Source organism: Gymnogyps californianus, chromosome 2 (genome assembly GCF_018139145.2).
Source record: "Gymnogyps californianus isolate 813 chromosome 2, ASM1813914v2, whole genome shotgun sequence".
Taxonomy (NCBI): domain Eukaryota; kingdom Metazoa; phylum Chordata; class Aves; order Accipitriformes; family Cathartidae; genus Gymnogyps; species Gymnogyps californianus.
Window position 1 is genome coordinate 56,972,788 of NC_059472.1, and position 17,457 is coordinate 56,990,244.

General features: G+C 40.7%; 1 protein-coding gene across 1 annotated transcript in view; it reads right to left on the reverse strand.

Annotated features, from left to right (window-relative positions):
• PIEZO2 (piezo type mechanosensitive ion channel component 2) overlaps positions 1 to 17,457 on the reverse strand; it is a 318,116-nt gene that overhangs the window by 85,110 nt on the left and 215,549 nt on the right. The window contains exons 9-16 of the mRNA XM_050891534.1: positions 14,324 to 14,455; positions 13,192 to 13,230; positions 11,237 to 11,375; positions 10,694 to 10,833; positions 8,353 to 8,589; positions 3,162 to 3,285; positions 1,290 to 1,540; positions 474 to 622 (exon numbers count right to left, since the gene is read on the reverse strand). Coding sequence (XP_050747491.1) covers positions 474 to 622; positions 1,290 to 1,540; positions 3,162 to 3,285; positions 8,353 to 8,589; positions 10,694 to 10,833; positions 11,237 to 11,375; positions 13,192 to 13,230; positions 14,324 to 14,455 — 1,211 coding nt within the window. The remainder of the gene's footprint in view (positions 1 to 473; positions 623 to 1,289; positions 1,541 to 3,161; positions 3,286 to 8,352; positions 8,590 to 10,693; positions 10,834 to 11,236; positions 11,376 to 13,191; positions 13,231 to 14,323; positions 14,456 to 17,457) is intronic.

Consider the following 17,457-nt stretch of genomic DNA (forward strand, 5'->3'; position numbering starts at 1 on the left):
GCACTGGAGATCCACTCATATTGCATATTGCACTCATGTAAGCTCCTGTTGAGAAATGCCCAACACATCATGAGGAGGAAAAAACTTGGCCCTTCTCATTAGCAGGAGGGCAGGTCCACCGTCATCAGCTCCAGACATCCTACAAATCTACCCTTAATCTCTTTCCGAATATTGTTCCTGTGGTCAGAGGTAGAAAGAAGTATTGGCACTGTATTGGGAACAGGAGTGATGCCAAGGTCTTGGCAGCAGATGGGAGGAAATGTGACTCTTTGAGCCCCTCTCATGTCCTTGCTCATCTCTATTGTTACACCAATAAATCTATGGCTTCAGAGCTGAGTCCTTTAAGTCAGCTATGCCTGGGGATGGTCTTATGATGTTTTTCCCCCATAAGAAGGAAGACTACTCTCAGACCATTCCACCACACTAAACTCAAAAGTCCAAAGAAAAAAATGAAATTAATCAAAAACACTTACTTGTTTTCATCCAGGCCTGTCATGTTCTTCCACAACCCAGGGAATGACTCAAACTGGTATGTATAGATGAAGATAAGTACCAACATCGTATAAACAACCACTGACATCCAAAAGTACTTCAAAATCCTTCTCCACCATTCATAGTGCACCTGAAAAGCACACACTAAAGATGCTGAAACAAGCTGAAGGAAAAGACACTGACAAAAATACTGACAACACTGTACTGGCAAACAAAGATGAAGAATACTATTTTTCCTAGCTGGCCTGAAGTAAACAACGCTTACCCACAGTTCTTTGAGATACAATTCTTACTCCTGATGCACATGCACTCAAGTACAGACTTTTGTGTAAAAATGTCTGTTGGGACATGGCCACAGACATAAAGGCCAGGGACAGCTTCAGTCACTCAGTTTCATCACCATTAGGTGATGAAAGTCCAGGAGGAGAGGGACTTTATGCTCATCGGGGTGTGGAAGCTGTGTGGACGAGCTGTCACAGAAACTGGTGGCTATGTAGGACATGCACAGGCTCAGAATGTTCCCACACGGGCTCCAAAGCTTGTGGTGATGTGGGGTGGCATCCCAGAGCAGAGGTGTGTATTGTATGCATCTAATTTATGTCCACTTTGCCTGTCACTATAATCAAAAGCCAAAGGAGAATTAGTCTTAACCCCTTTAAATGATCTTATTATGTTGTATCTAACTAAAGAACAAACACACTGTTTATGAATTCTGTTAGGAGCTACTTTATTACCAAGTTAAAGGTACAAACCACTGTATTCAAGGACAAAATTTAGTTAACACCGTTCTCACTTACCTGATAGAGGGCCACACAGAAGAGGAACAGTACCATATAGATGATTTTGTACATGACAATTCTACCCTCAAAGCTGACAAAGAAGAACATGCCCCCACAGACGTAAATCCAGTACTTGATGAACATAGCCATCACCAGCTTCCCCAGGACTTTCATAATATCCTGTTCATCCTCATCATCCTCTTCCTCCTCCTCCTCCTCCTTCTCCTCCTCCTGTTCTTCTGCCACTTCTCCCTCTTGCAACTCCTCTTCTGCAAATACAGAGTCACATTTGGCCTCTGTCTATTCTGGGGACTTTTAGTAAGAATTGAAACATGTGGAAAGTAAAATCTCTGCACATAACACAGAAACTTAAAACATAATATTCACAAGAGACTGTATTTCTGAATCATACATGCCTCCAGAGCAGGGTAAAGAGTTTTAACTTCATATGAGCTTCAACCTGCTCCTGGAGCCATACGGTGCATAGCTATACATCCTTACCAGGCACCTGTCTTCACTTTGCCTGAAATGCAGGCAGCCGTAGCAGAAAATTAGAGCCTAAGGATTGTATAATGGATAACAGTCAAAACACTTTCCATGGCAATACCTATACTCCCAGGCAAGAAACCTTTTAAACTGGAAAACAAAGAAACCACCAGCACCACCAGAAACCTCTCATCTTGAGTTTAAACTCTCCAGTTTGAACCTCTCATCTTGAGTTTCGTCCTTTAGAGAATATTGTGGTTACCTCCGAAAACCACAAGCAAGAGAAAGCATTAACATAAAACCAAACAAGCTTAAAAAATATAAATGCTGCACTAAACTAATGCTGTTTTTCAAAGAAACTACCACTTATCCAAATTTTGCTGTACCTGAGCCACTGCAGAAAAGACAAGCTGCTTTTGCCCTATGAAGAGGTCAGGATCCCCCAGTTATTAACCTTGTGAGGCTTGTGGAGGGCAGGGTAAGTGTCCCCTCAATAGCAAGGACATGAGCAAGTATCTAGATAACAGGGCTTGTCAAACTCATAGCATGTACCTGTAATGCTTTTCTTCCCGTTCAGAACAATATTGAGACTTCACCATCAAAAGGCTTGCCCACTCCTTTTGTCCCACTCACCATCCCTCTTCTCAGACTCTTTCCTTACTCTTGCCTTGCAAATCCTTGCAGTGTCCAGCTCTGACGCTGATCAGATGTTTTACTGAGACAAATATTGTAATTAATCAAACAGGAAACTACATCACTGCTTCCAGGGCTGGCTTTCTACCATTTCAGTGAGTTGAACTTGTTCAGATCAGCATCCAGAGAGACAGAAAAGGGCAAGGAAGGTTTGGGGGAACATGTGCCCAGTAGCAGAAAAGAGAATAGGCCACTGAGCTGTTAGATGAGCTGAAACTGTAGCAGTAAACTTTGCTCTCAGGTATGCTTCTGATAGCATGAGCCCCTGCACTGAAAATACATATGCTTATTTTCCCATTGAAATTAGTAGTTTAACTTCTGGTTCTGTACAAGTGTTTGTGTACAAACACAACTTCCAAGGAATTTAACAACTGACTTTCTCTATGTAAACTCATCTTCTCCTGTGGCTAAACTCCTAGGGCAATTAATCTGCTGGTTTGAGTTTGGGACACAGGAGTAAACTGATTATTTGAAAGTTCCATGACATTTCTCAAATGAGTCATTTTACCTTCCAGCAAAGAGAATTCTCATTTTATTTGAATTTCTAAAGTTCAAAGGTGTTTTATTTTTATATCCCGATAATTGCACATAGATTTTGTAATATCTTTCTTAGCTAATAACAGGTATCTTGCTACTTGCTTTCAGCATCACAGAAATGCAGTAACTGGAACTTCTATCATGACTGAAGGACTAAATTGGATCTGGCTTTACCTTTTTCTTCATTTTCTTCACTTCCAACTTTGACCTCAGATAAAGTAGCTTCTTTTAGCTGCAGTGCTTTCTGTTCAGTGAGGTGTTGCCTAAGCAGTAGCCAGAAAGTAATTGTGAAAAGAATCTGCAAACAAAAATCAAAACAAAAACAACAGACTAATTGTATATCCTATGTCCTACTAATATAAACATATGTTTTCATAAATTTTGCATGCCTTTGTTTTCTCTGTCCATCAGAAAATGGCAATGATGGCATCAGTGTCAAAGTGCAACTTTGTGGAAGTTAAGTCATTTAGGAAACATCCTGCATTAAAAACAACATTATTTCATTTCCACTTTTCCATTCAGTAATAACTTATCATTCTGCATCTTTTCTTAAAGGTATTTACCTATATGGTTCTATTTTACCCCGTTCTGTTCAGTTTTTAACTATTGCCTTAAAAATTTAAGGATCTTCTCATTATGTATTGATTGGTATAATTCCCATTTGTCCATTTTTGTTCATTCTTCCCTTTTTTGCGGCAAAGAAGCACATGCAGGTGAGTGTATTGTCATTATTAGGGTTTGGTATATCTTAAATCTTTTGATTTAGGAGGTTTGGTACTTCAGGTGCTTAAACGCAATTAATTTAAAAATAAAAAAATTCTTTGTATGACTTTAAGTTCCAGAAGACCCAGTCAACTGAATATGCCTTACATTTGGAGCAGTTACAAGATTTAAGATGGCTCTTAATTCTTTGAAGAGCTTTAAGAGATGATAATTCAATAGCAGCAGGATACCTTAGAAATAAATAAATCTCTTTAATGAAGAGTACATTTCTGTGTTTTGCAAAAAGCTAAATTCAACAGCTTGCAATACTGAGAGATGGCCAAAATTCAGAAAACAGCATGATGCCTATTCATCACACTTGATTTTATGTTTACATTCTACAAAGTTTCCACTGATTTCAGTGGTGCAGAACAAGACTTATTTCACTACTTAGCTAGAAGAATAAAATCTCAAATAGGAAGCATGTAAGAGCCAAGTATTTTGCACACAATAGAATGACAAGGCCAGTAGTACAATGTAAAGAACTCTCCTGTTTTTCATCTAACGTGCAAGTACTTCATGGGGGAAAGGAGAGGTCCCAGGCTAGCGAATTGTCACAGCTTCTCCAGATACCTCCTGGAGCTCTGGCTTTTGCAACCCAAACCTTTGATATTGTAAAACACAGATTTGTTCTGCAGTGATTAGCTCCGTCTCCCCGCCGCATTTACTCCTTGTTCTCTTTGGCATTTCCAGAGCCAGAGCTGGCTCTAAGAAAAGTCTTAAAGGGTTGCAGATCAAAGACATGCTTTTAGTCACCTTTTACAGTATCCATTTTATTTCCTTTTCAGACCAGGAAACACACACATAGCATGCAGAAAATTATGCAGAAAGAATTACAGTACATTTCTTTCTATTTTCCTCTCTTTGCAGAATACAGTATCCAATCTTTATTTAAATTCAACTGTTATTCAAGGAGTTTAAACCAGGAATAACACGGAGGGACAGAGTTACTAGCAGCCTTGAGAGGGAGTGATGGACAGGGCTGACAAGCAAAGGGTGCCTGGGGTGATGTGAACAAAAGGAAACACATAATCAACAAAACAGGGCTTATGTGGGGTCACCTCAAGCATTTGTATGTAAGGAAGGAAATGCCTTCAAGGCACCATTACAGGGAAACCTTTCAGATCCTTTCTGGGAAATCAGCATGCCAGGTACCTCTCTGAAGTGCCTGTACAGTAATGCATGCTGCATGGGGAATAAACACAAGGAATTAGAGACCTCTGTGCAGGGCTCTGATCTTGTTGGGATCACAGAGACAGGGTGTGATGGCTTGCATAGCTGCAATAGAGAGATACGGGCTCTTTAGGAAGCACGGGCCAGGAAGATGCAGAGGTGGAGCTGCAATTTGCATGAGAGCACAGCTGGAATGCATGGGCTCTGCCTGGGGATGGATGATGAGCCACGTAACCTGGGAGGAATATAGAGACACTGGCCAAGCATGCAGAGACATGGTTAGAAAAGCCAAGGCCTGAAGTTGAGTCTGGCGAGGCATGTCACGAGCAACAAGAAGAGCTTCTGTAAGTATATAAGCAGAAAAAGGAAGGCTAGGGAAAATGTGGGCCCACTGCTGAGTGGGACAAGGGCCCTGGTGACACAGGACATGGAAAAAGCTGAGGTACCAAATGCTTCTTTGCCTCAGTCTTTGCTAGCAAGACCGGCCTTCAGGAATCACAGGTTCCAGAGACTGTGGAAAAGTCTGAAGCAAGGAAGATGCACCTTTGGTGGAAGAGGATCAGGTCAGGGAATACTTAAGCAAACTGAGCATACATAAGTCTGTGGGTCCTGATGGGATGTGCCCATGAGTGTTGAGGGAGCTGGCTGATGTCATTGTAGGGGCTGCTTTCAATAATCTTTGATTGATTGTGGTGACTGGGTGCCGGAAGACTGGAGGAAAGCAGTCAAACTCATCTTCAAGAAGGGCAAGATGGAGGGTACAGGCCGGTCAACCTCACCTCGATCCCTGGGAAGGTGAGGGTGGTAGGACACTGAAACAGGTTGCCCAGAGAAGTTATGGATGCCCCATCATTGGAAGTGTCCAAGGTCAGGCTGGACGGGGCTTTGAGCAACCTGATCTAGTGAAAGATGTCCCTGCCTATAGCAAGGGGGTTGGACTAGATGATCTTTAAAGGTCCCTTCCAACCCAAACCATTCTATGATTCTAAGGTGATGGAACAGCTAATCCTGGAAAACATTTCCAGGCACACGAAGGACAAGAAAATCATCAGGAATAGTCAGTGTGGATTCACCAAGGGGAAGTCATGCTTGACCAACTTGGTAAACTTCTATCATGAAATGACTGGCTTGGTAGATGAGAGGAGAGCAGTGGATATTGTCTACCTAGACTTCAGGAAGGCTTCGGACACTGACTCCCATAAGATTCTCATAGACAAGCTGATGAAGTATGGGCTGGATGAGCAGACAGTGAGGTGGATTGAAAACTGGCTGAACAGCTGAGCTCAGAGGGTGGTGACCAGTGGCATAAAATCTAGTTGGAGGTCAGTGACTAGCGGTGTACCCCAGGGGTCAATACTGGAACCAGTCCTGTTCAACATCTTCATTTATGATCTGGATGATGGGGCAGAGTGTACCTTCACCAAGTTTGCTGATGACACAAAACTGGGGGGAGTGGCTGATACACCGGAGGGTTGTGCTGCCATCCAGAGAGGCCTCGACAGGCTGGAGAAACGGGCTGACAGGAACATCATGGAGTTCAACAAGGGGAAGTGCAAAGTCCTGCACCTGGAGAGGAACAACCGGTTCATGCACCATTACATGTTGGGGGCTGACCAGCTGGAGAGCAGTTTGGCAGAAAAGGCCTGGAAGTCCTGGTGGACACCAACTTGAACATGAGCCAGCAATGTGCCCCTTATGGCAAAGAAGGGTAATGGTATCCTGGGCTGCATTAGGAGTATTGCCAGCAGGTCGAGGAAGGTGATCCTTCCCCTCTACTCAGCACTGGTGAGGCCACAATTCAAGTGCTGTGTCCCATTCTGGCATACAAGAGAGACATGGATGTACTGGAGAGAGTCCAGTTGAATGGCCATGAAGATGAAGGGACTGCAGCATCTCTCCTATGAGGAAAGGCTGAGAGAGCGGGGACTGTTCAGCCTGGAGAAGAGAAAGCTCAGGGGGAATCTCATCCAATGTCTATAAATACCTGAAGGGAGGGTGGAAAGAGGATGGAACCAGGCTCTTTTCAGTGGTGCCCAGTGACGGGACAAGAGGCAATGGGCACAAACTGAAACACAGGAGGTTCCCTCTGAACATCAGGAAACACTTTTTTCTTGTGAGGGTGACTGAGCACTGGAACAGGTTGCCCAGGGAGGTTGTGGAGTCTCCATTCTTGGGCATATTCAAAAGCCATCTCAGCATGGTCCTGGGCAATCAGCTCAAGATGGCCCTGCTTGAGTAGGGGAGCTGGACCAGATGACCTCCAGACGTCTCTTTTAGCCTCAACCATTCTGTGATTCCGTGAAATTTACGGAGTGCACTATATTCAGCCTAAAAAACCCCACTAGGCATCTTCTGTTAGTTCTATGGGTGTGGCCAAATCATCATATATACACAATAGTTTCCTTTTCAACACTAGCTAGTTTTAGATAAGATATTTGATGATATAGCTAAGGGGCTGACATATTAAGACAGTTAAAACTCCTTAGAGATTTACAAAGTCATTGAGAGTAACTGTAGAACTTCTCTTGCAGAACCACTTGAGCTTTAGCTCTCTTACTAACCTAGCCCTACCTTTACGAGAGAAATAATACAGCACTCACTAATTCTCAAATGCATTAAAGACCCAGAAATGGTTGTCCAAAGGGCACTGCCAACAAAGAAAATCACTTACAGAATCACCTTAAATGGTAATTAGGAGTCACAAGGGAAGTGATTCACTTAGCGCAAGGGGAGCAGTGCCAACTATATGCACTCTCTGAGACGCCCCTCTTGGGTGCTCTAGGAAACAACTTCCTATTTATGCTCATTCCCTCCCCCAGAAGCAAACTTGCCAAACAAAATGCATTTTGTAGTGCTTTCAAGACATCAAAGAAAAAAATCTATCATGCACTGAGGTCAACAAACTCTTGTTTCTGACCTGAAATGGATTCCAACTCATGCTGCTTCAGGGGTAAGGATAAAGAATTAAAGCTCAGTCACAGCTACGTACTGCTGCTTGTGCCAAAGCATAAGGGAATGAGTAGTATTGGTCATTACAATCACACCACAGTTCCAGTTGTCATCATATTCAGAGACAGACCTGACATCCCATGGGTATTAATCTAACAAATCAAATCACATCTAGTTTTGCATCCAGTTTATAAAACCAAACAAGTGAGCAATTTCCATCCACTAAGAATTTTCTACAGAATTATCATGAAAATCTACAAAGATGTCTGAAACATTTGTTTTGGTATTAGCTTAACAAGCAAGAAACAATTTTCTGAACACTATTTTTTAATGACTTATCCTTTACTGTAAAACTGCTACTGAACATAGTTATACTGAATACTGAGGATTCGCTCTTAAAGAAATGCCAAGAGATCCACATTTTTTATCACAATATATTTTGTGGTTTCATAAATAAATCTCAGCTATTTGTAACACCTACCTTTGATGCCAACTCCCCAGGTTCCTTTCTTTCTAAAAAACCGGATACTTGAGGAAGCTCATCATTCTTGAGCTCAATACTCCATATATACTGCAACGTTAGCAGTAAATTTCCATAGAAAACCATGAATGGTGAACTGATCATGGCGTATTTCCTTCGGTCCCGAATCATCCACAATGTGCAAGACCAGATCAGTAACACAAAAGTCAACCAGCTGTGGTATGTGATACTCCACGCCTTGTGGAAGGAGGAAAGAGAGGAAAAAATATTCACAGATACATTCAGGAACAACATTGATGCATATTGGTAGTTACACTTAACTTATGCGTCTCTACTTAGCGCACATTTTCATTGTCATGAGACTCTCACCCATATTAATCAGCTACTGGGCCAGCTACAACAAACCCTTTGGAGAACGTGCAGAAAGTGGATTCTTAAGAAGTCCACAGCTGAGGGCGAACCCTGCTTTGTGCATTAATTGCACCTTGGTAAGGTTTGTAAGCAGACTCATTGCTTCTCATTACACCAAACTAAAAGAGACGGAAAATACAGACTAACTGTTGGGCACACAAGATCTTGCAAAACTAGCAGCAAAGAATTCAGAGTAGGAATAGCAAAACATACTCAATAGCTACTACATTCAAGGCCTTTGACAGATTTACAAAACTCTGCTAACTCCATACTGTTCTAGCTTTTGTGGAATCAATTTAAAATGGAAACCTATGGTATGCACAAACTGCACACACCTAACCTGAAGAACATTTAGTCTACACTAACCATGTTAGATTACCTGAAATACTCACAACTACAGAACGTTTTCTATAGCTTGCAGAAATCAGTTACTGAAAACTGCTCTATTATACACTCGGGGAAAAGGATTGGGGTTTTAAGTGTTTTTTATTAACACTGTGTTATCAATTTAGGACTAAATTCAGCTATATACATGCTGGTATAACTGTGGAATAACTGTCAATAAAACATTTTAGATTCCTTTTCCATTTACATAGAAAAGTATGAAATATTAAGAATATTTCAATCAGTTTAGCTCAGCCCCCTTGGAAATGATGTCTTTTAAGGGTATGTGAAAAACACTAATATGCTAGTTCTCTGTCCCCATATAAGAAAATAACTTACACTGAGCTGTCTTTGGCTATGGTATAAGTGGAACTTGCATCAGATCACACCATAAATAAATTCATAAATGAATGTGGGTCATATAAAATAGGGATATATCACTAAGAAAAAAGCTAGTTGTGTCTCAATATTAAACTACAAGAAAGCTCTTCAAATATATCTCCTCCTTTGATATTGAGAGATATGACCCTAGAAATGAATTAAAAAGGAAATGAAGATCATATGAAGCATGTGAGTTTAAAAAACAGGAAAAAGAGACATTGTGTCAATATGAAAACAACTACTTCCTAATGTCTCAGAATGTATCAAGCCAGATCCAGATTCTGCACAAGGAGTCTGCCTTACTTAGCTGAGAAACTTTTCCTGTTAAAGGACAGCAAATAAAGTTTGAAACTTTATGCAAACAAGAAGCAGCCAAGCTAATTTGTTTTACCATTTTTAATGCAAAATTGGGCCAAGAAGCTTTATGGTTAATTTCATCACAGTTGAAACCTTTCCAAAACAGTAAAACCAAAGCTTCCATTGGGAATATAGAGAGAGATCTAATCATTATGCTGAAAACTTGCTGCAGTGCAGTTCAAGGTATTTGCATCAAGTGGGCTTAAAAGCAAGCAACAACAGGAGAGAGAGAAATAAGGGTGGTAAGTAAAACAATAGCAAAATCTTGCTTGGCACGAAGTTGCATTTTCCTCAAGACCTTTCTGTGTCAATATAGGAAATCAGGCTTTACAGATCTTTTTTTCTCAGAGAGTAACTGGATGCATGCTTCATTCTGAAATAGGAACTATATTTTTTAAATTTACTCTATCACTATGAAATGCTTTAATTTTGTAGGCAAATTTTTGAGTGGAGCAAAAGCATGACAAGCCTGCTTATGCAGAAGCTTGGGAATCAACAGAAAACGGAGCCCCAGTGGTTTTCTGACATTCAACAGACAACAAAACCCAGGGCTCCCAGTCTTGGAAATGTGATGCTTTACCCAGAACCCCATGTGTTGCCCTATTTATAGGTCTATAACAGGCCTGGGAATTATGCATTAATAACCTAAAATGGACCCAAAATGATGCAGACACCATATTGATATTTTCTAACCCTGATGCAAACACTTACTGAAAATGAACCGATGAGATTACTTTCAGGAAAACATTGAGAAGACACATTTATTTGTAAAATTAACAGCATTAATTTTTTTGCTGCCAATACTTACCATCATAGCTATCAGAGCACAAATGTAACTTTGTTTCATGATAAATTGGAACACAGAGACCAGGGCGTGTAATTTAACATTTTCTTTTTCCTCCTGAGTAACTTCCTCTCCCGCTTCCTCCTCCTCCTCCTCTTCCTTTTCTAAGTAGAAAAAGAAATTCTTATTTGCAATTCATGCTGGTCTAAAAGTAATATATGCACTCTCTCCTGGAATGATTTCACTTATAATCACTCTGATGGCTACTTCTACAGCAATCAGCAAGCTCAAGATGGGAGCCAAAGAAAAATTACATTTGAACACAGTAAAGCAAAGCAAACCCCCCAATTACTGTGTTGGTAGGCAAAGTATTTTGGATAGTATATGCTTACAGCCCAGTTTACAAAATTGCTGTATGGTCAGCCACCATTGTAAGGCAACAGCAATCATTTATCTTCAACAGGCCAAAGAGCTTACCAAAACAAAAATAAACGCTAGAGGCAGTGACTGGAGATACAGAATAAGAAAAAATATGGAACTAAGGGTAATTCCCAGGCAATTCACTACCTGACATGTCATCCGAAGGCTCCCATTTGTACTGTGGTGTTGAGTACACATCTGCTTTGGCCGGACCATTTTCTAATGGCAGTGCGGGGTGGATGGTGTGATAGTCAGCAGGGTTCCCGTTCACTGTTACCAGCAGCACCTGCAAGGACATCGGAGAGGCACTGTATTTAGGGTGGCTCTCAGGAGAATGTGACTCCTACTTCTGTGCTTTGCTACTGTTGGATTGCCAATGTTAAAGGAGCTTAACAAGTAACTGCAGCTACTTCCTTCCAAAGAAATTGATATGTTATAGTCATATTGCATGCAAAAATAGCACATAACAGCTTCCAAAATTAATTGTTGTTAGCTTTTTATGCACTATCAATAGAATTACAAATTTGTTTCAGTGAAGTTCTTTAGCAAACAGTAAAATGCTGCTCCAACTTTGAACTTCTGTAAATATTTCCTTTAAAAGATTTCAAGGGTTTTTTTTGAATTCCCAGAATGTCTCATTGCATTAGGTAACACTTCAATTTACAAACAAGCAGTCTGAAAAGGAGTAAAAGTGTGGCTACACAAGCAAAAGCAATTAAGTTCCTGCAGTCAGCTGAGCTATGGTAAATGACTATTTGCATGCTCTTGGCCTGTCCTACCTATGAAATTAAATTGAAAGAAAAAACAGTGTAAAGGTGGACTAAGTTAACACATCCACAGCTGGGGAAGGCTAAGGTTGACCGCATGGCTCAGTGCACAAACAGTAACTCGGTGAGCCCATCTTCAGACATCCTGCCTTTCTTAGGTTAAATTGGCTTTTTACAGCCAAGCTAGGAAAGTATCATTATATCTCCTGGGTTTAAGTTAAAGCTGTAACCAAAAATTCATCCTCCTTCTTAGGCAAACTAATACATCGAGATTTTCAGACTTTAGTTCACATCTAATTATTTCCAGTAGTTATGAAAATAGTGGTTATAAATTACTTTCAATTTTAAATTATTACTGGTGAGATCTACATTTGCTGCCGTTAATAAAACCAGTTGTGGCAATTATTGTTATTGATGCCACATTTATGCCATTTGGTAGTACTAATTCAACAATCTTTCATTGTTTTATCTTTGTGACTTAAATTTCAGCCCTTGTGCTTGTTTGGATTAGAGCTCCAGCAACCACAATCATAAATATCTCTTGTGTTGGCAGAAATTCACATGCAATGGGTTACTGATGGTAGTACATGCTGAAGACCGACTTCTGCTTAGGCTGTGAGATAGGAGCGTATTTTGCCTGTTGAAACTATGCACAGGCATGTGTGGACTGTTTCAGAATAGTATCTGGGTTATGTTCAGTTGTATTCAGCAGCTACACGAAGCACAGGCTATGGAGCACATTTAGATTTGGTTATAGCTGCTCCCAAAGTTCATCTGCACCTCCATTCTTCTGTGTATGCTGAGCAGAGGGAATGTTTCTGCTTTCAGAGTCTGCTAGGGTCTATAGCAGTCAAGATAAATGGATCATTTGCTGTCTGTTCAAACAAAGACTTGGATTTTCTGTAATCTGTAAATTGAACTCATATGTGTTGTCAGTCATGCTTTAAGGCCCTCAGCATTTCAACACGAATGAAAGAAAAAAATACAGCAAAGAAGCTAAATCAAGTTTAAAGATGGCTTGCATTAGAAAGCATATTTTGATATCTTATTTAAACCCAATGAAATAGCAAAGATCGTTTGCCAGTTGGTACTACTACAAGCAGTTTAATTTCAAATGATCAATTTTAGGGCTAATCAGTGGTTTCTCAGTGTAACTATTAAGGAAGCAAAAGACAATTATGTTTAGGATAATCAAGGTTATACGGTAAATTGCAGGCTAACCAAAATAAAGAAGTTTTAAAAAAGTCATCTAAGGTTTTATCTGTATATATCAGTGTAATCCCTATTTCCACACAGTAAGAATTACAGAATTACAAAGACTAGTAGTATACTAACATCCGATGGCTTGTATTCATCTTGGGTCATTGACAGAAGCTGCAAAAAGCAATGCAAGGACAAATTATTAAAGAAGCATGGCTCAAGCATTAATAAGTCTAACTTTTTGAATACATGCATGCATATTTGCTGACTTTTGCAGATTCGCACTAAGAAATTCAGAAAGAATTCTTAAAAAGCCAGCAGAATTGTACACTATGCTCCATAAAATGATATTTAGTGTGCCATAGCATTGACATAACTTTACTGTATGTTCCTGTGAATTCTAAACCAAAACTGAGAATGTGGCATTAAAATTTTAGATACTAGGTCAAAGAATTAATCAGTATGGCATTATACTGATTAACTGCTTTCTAATGTCTTTCTAATGATCCAATGCTTAAAAACTAAGTTTTCAAATGATCATTAGAATTACAGTAATTATAAAAATACTTCAAATGAAATGTTTATACTAATATAAAATGTGATACTTCATTCATTTGCCAGCTCATTTACCATTACTATTATTATGGTGGAGCTCTTGGGGCTTGAGTATATGTGGCTCAACAGAGTGTTTGTATATTCCAAATTTGACTGCAACTTGTCAAATGAAATTTTGCACTGCAGCTGGTGAGGACAGATGGTAGAAAGCTGGATCCTTCCAGGAGCTTTTACATCAACTGCCTTAACTGCCCTGCTATAAATATCCAACAAGGACACCAGTATGCTTGGAGGAAGATAAGCTGGCAGTCCCCCATTACCAGTGACAGTGCTAATTAGTAGTTACAAGGCAGACCAGATCTTTACTTCAGGATTTAGCTCCTTGACAGACTTTCTAGCTGTTCTCCACAAAGACAATGGCCTCATGCCAAGAGCCTGCCCCTAAACTTCTTAAATGCAGAAGCCAAAAACATAGAGCATGCTCTTCCTTTACTTCCTTATGCTGGCTCTTGTTTTTGTTTTATTAATCTTTACAAAATATATTCCTACTCTGCTACACACCCTTGATATTGTATCTGATTTATATAATCACATGTGAAGATCTTCTTACTTGCAACCTATATAATGCCGCTTCCCTTAATTTCAAAGTAACTGATAAAATTAACTGACTGAAATACAATTAATGCAGAGACCCTTCCCCCTCCAGCCTTACTTTTCTCTCATCAGTTGTATAGTGGCTTGCATACCACAGACTGCGTCTTCTCTCTGCTGTCATTGGAATTGGGCTGCAGGCTATTTCTTTGTCATCTTCCCTGCTAACAGATTTCTCTTCGTCTGGCATCTGCTAAACAATACAAATGACAAGACTAGTTATAGCTCTCTAAATAACAATCTTACCAGAAGAATTTAAATTTTCCCCTAATTGACGCTCCCTCTCCAAAGTATGTCTTCGAAATATCTTTTAGTGTCTAACGCACTTAATCTATGATAGATGATTTACTGAGACGACATTTTCAGAAATGATGACAGAGCTTTTTTATAACTGCTAGTCCATCAATGCCAAGATGTTTCCTGATAGTTACAAGACACCAGAATTACACAGACCTCCACATAATACCTTACCTTACTATATAGTCATACCATAAGCTAATACACAGATGTTTAATTTTCTTTTTACTGAAAGAAAATGAACTCTTCCCATCTGCCTATTATGTGAAAAGTCAATTCTGCTTCACTAAACAACTGAAGAACTGAAAAGATCAAAACCTTTTGAGCATACATATCTACCATTAAAGGCTAACCTAACTCACCAATCCATGCCTCAATATGTAACAAAGTAGTCAGTGCTGGTCATCCCTCTAGGCTCATCTAGTCTTGCTTCTGAGTCAAACCATAAAAATACCTGTGTGCTCCCATGCTCACATGTAGGACAAGATGACTGGAAAAAGCCAATATGGATTTACCAAGGGTAACCTGATTGCTTTTTATGCTGAAACAACTGGCTGAGTGGATGAAGGGAGCGCTGTGGATGTCAGCTACCTTGATTTTAGCATCTTTGACACACTGTCCCACAACATCATTGCTGACAAGCTGGTAAGATATGGACTTGACAGATGGACCACAAGATGGGTGCAGAACTAGCTAAACTGTCTTGTTTCAAGTAGGGTAATGGCTCAAAGTCAAAATGGTAGTCGGTCATGAGTGGAGTTCCTCAGGGACTGGCACTAGGTCTGGTACTATTCAGTATCTTCAAAACTATCTGGATGGAATTGCACCTACACAAAGTTTGTGAATGACACTGAACTGGGAGGTGAGGTAGATGGTCCAGAAGGAAGAGCCACCATACAGAGATAGGCTAGAGATGGACCAACAAAGAATGCACAAGGTTTAACAAAGATAAAGTCCTGCATCTGGAATAAACCCACATAACAGTAAAGGCTGTGGACAGGCTCTGTGGGAAGCAGCTCTGTGGAATAGGCCCAGGGGGTCCCAGTGCACAGCAAGCTGAACATGAGCCAGCAGTGAACTCCGGCAGCAATGAAGGCAAACATGTCCTGGACTGCATCAGCAAGAGTACTGCCAGCAGATCAAGGGATGTGATTATTCCACTGTACCTGGCAAGTGTCAGGCCATACCTGCAATTCAGTTCTGGCATCCCCTAGTTCAAGAGAGACATAGAAAATCTGGAGAGGGTCCAGCAGAAAATTGCCAAGATGATTAGAGGGTTGGAGAAGCTGAAGGATGGAGGAATTAGGCTTTTTTCAGCCTTCCAATACCTAAACTGTAGTTTTAGAGAAGACAGAGGTACTCTTCTCACAGGGAGGCATGGTTATAGGACAAGAGGCTAAAGGCATAATTTGCTTCAGGGAAATGCCTTCTGGATATAAAAAAAACCCCACATCACCGTGAGAACAATTAATCACTGGCATTGGCTGCCTTTGCTGGAAACATCCAAGACTTGGCCCTGGACAACCTAATCTGAGGCCCTGCTCTCACAAGAAGTTGCATCAGATGATCTCCAGAGGTCCCTTCCAACCTGGACTGTTCTGTGACTCTGTGACTGTCTATGATCCACGTGCTCTCTTTCTGCATCTGTGACAGGAACTATTACCACCAAATTGAGGAGAATTGCTAATGCACTGGTCTTAACTCCATCTTAATTCCATGGCTCAGCAGGGGTATGGGGCCTCTCAAATAGACTTAACATGGATGTTATTATAGCACAGTGACAAGCGGGAGACCTGGGTACGTGTACATAAACCATGCTAGGTTACAGCTCCTCTTCGGGCTCCTCCAGACCTCTTCCTGCACTGTCCCTCTTTCTCCTGCAATCTTGAACTTCCCAGCTGAGCTGTCACAGAGCAGCAAAACCTTGTGTTTCATACCAGCGAGAGGAGGAAGCTCAACCACGTGGTGCTAAAGGGAGGAAGGGGGTGCTCTGGAGCCAGCAGGCTGCATGTGAAAGCTGTGAGCATCTCCAGCACAGTGTTGCTCAGCAGGACTCACTGGCCCCGGGATACCACTGGGGAGAAGCTGCCACTACTGAAGTTACTCTGCTCTCTGCCCAATTTCTCATTTTGAACCTTAGACCTTGACCCTCCTTTTTAGTTTCATTACTATTTGCCCTCTCTGCTTCCTTACTTTTCTGGTTTCTCCTCTCCTCCCAAGACTTCATGTGGTTTTTAGATTTTTGGCTCTCATGGAAATAATAAGCATTCAAAATTTCAGAGGAAGGTATGCAAGAACATAAAGTAAATATTATGGAATAATAATAGCAGTGGCTATTCCACTCTGCCATCCATTAACGCCTGGATGTTTATCTCAAAACTAGCAGGAATGGTGAGGATTGAAAGGTAGACTTACCTATGCTTCGAAGTACCGCTTTAAAAAAACTGTTTTCCTATGCGAAAAAGTGCTGTAGTACTAAATATACACACATGTGATTCTAATAAGAAATGGAAAGTGCTTGAGTCGGGTTCTACATTGTTGTTGAACTTAACAAAGCTTAACAAACTTTGAATTACCAAATTCAAAGAATTACCAAAACTCTAGTTCCTCTCATCACAGTCTCCACCGGTATCAATTGTTTAGCATATTGAGCCAAATCCTCATTCGTACAGCTGTAAGGTCTTGCTTCACAAAACCAACCCTATTCAGCAAAGTACACAAGGGCTTGTGGAACCTGGAACCTGGGGCAAGGTCTTACTGGCTTCAGTAGGACTTAGGTGGAGGTTCAGGAACTTTGCTGTGCTGCAGCCAAAATACAGATTACACACCAGCTTTAGTAGCATTACTCTGAACTTACCCAGTTACTAACTACAAAACAACGGGTCAAGTCAACTAATT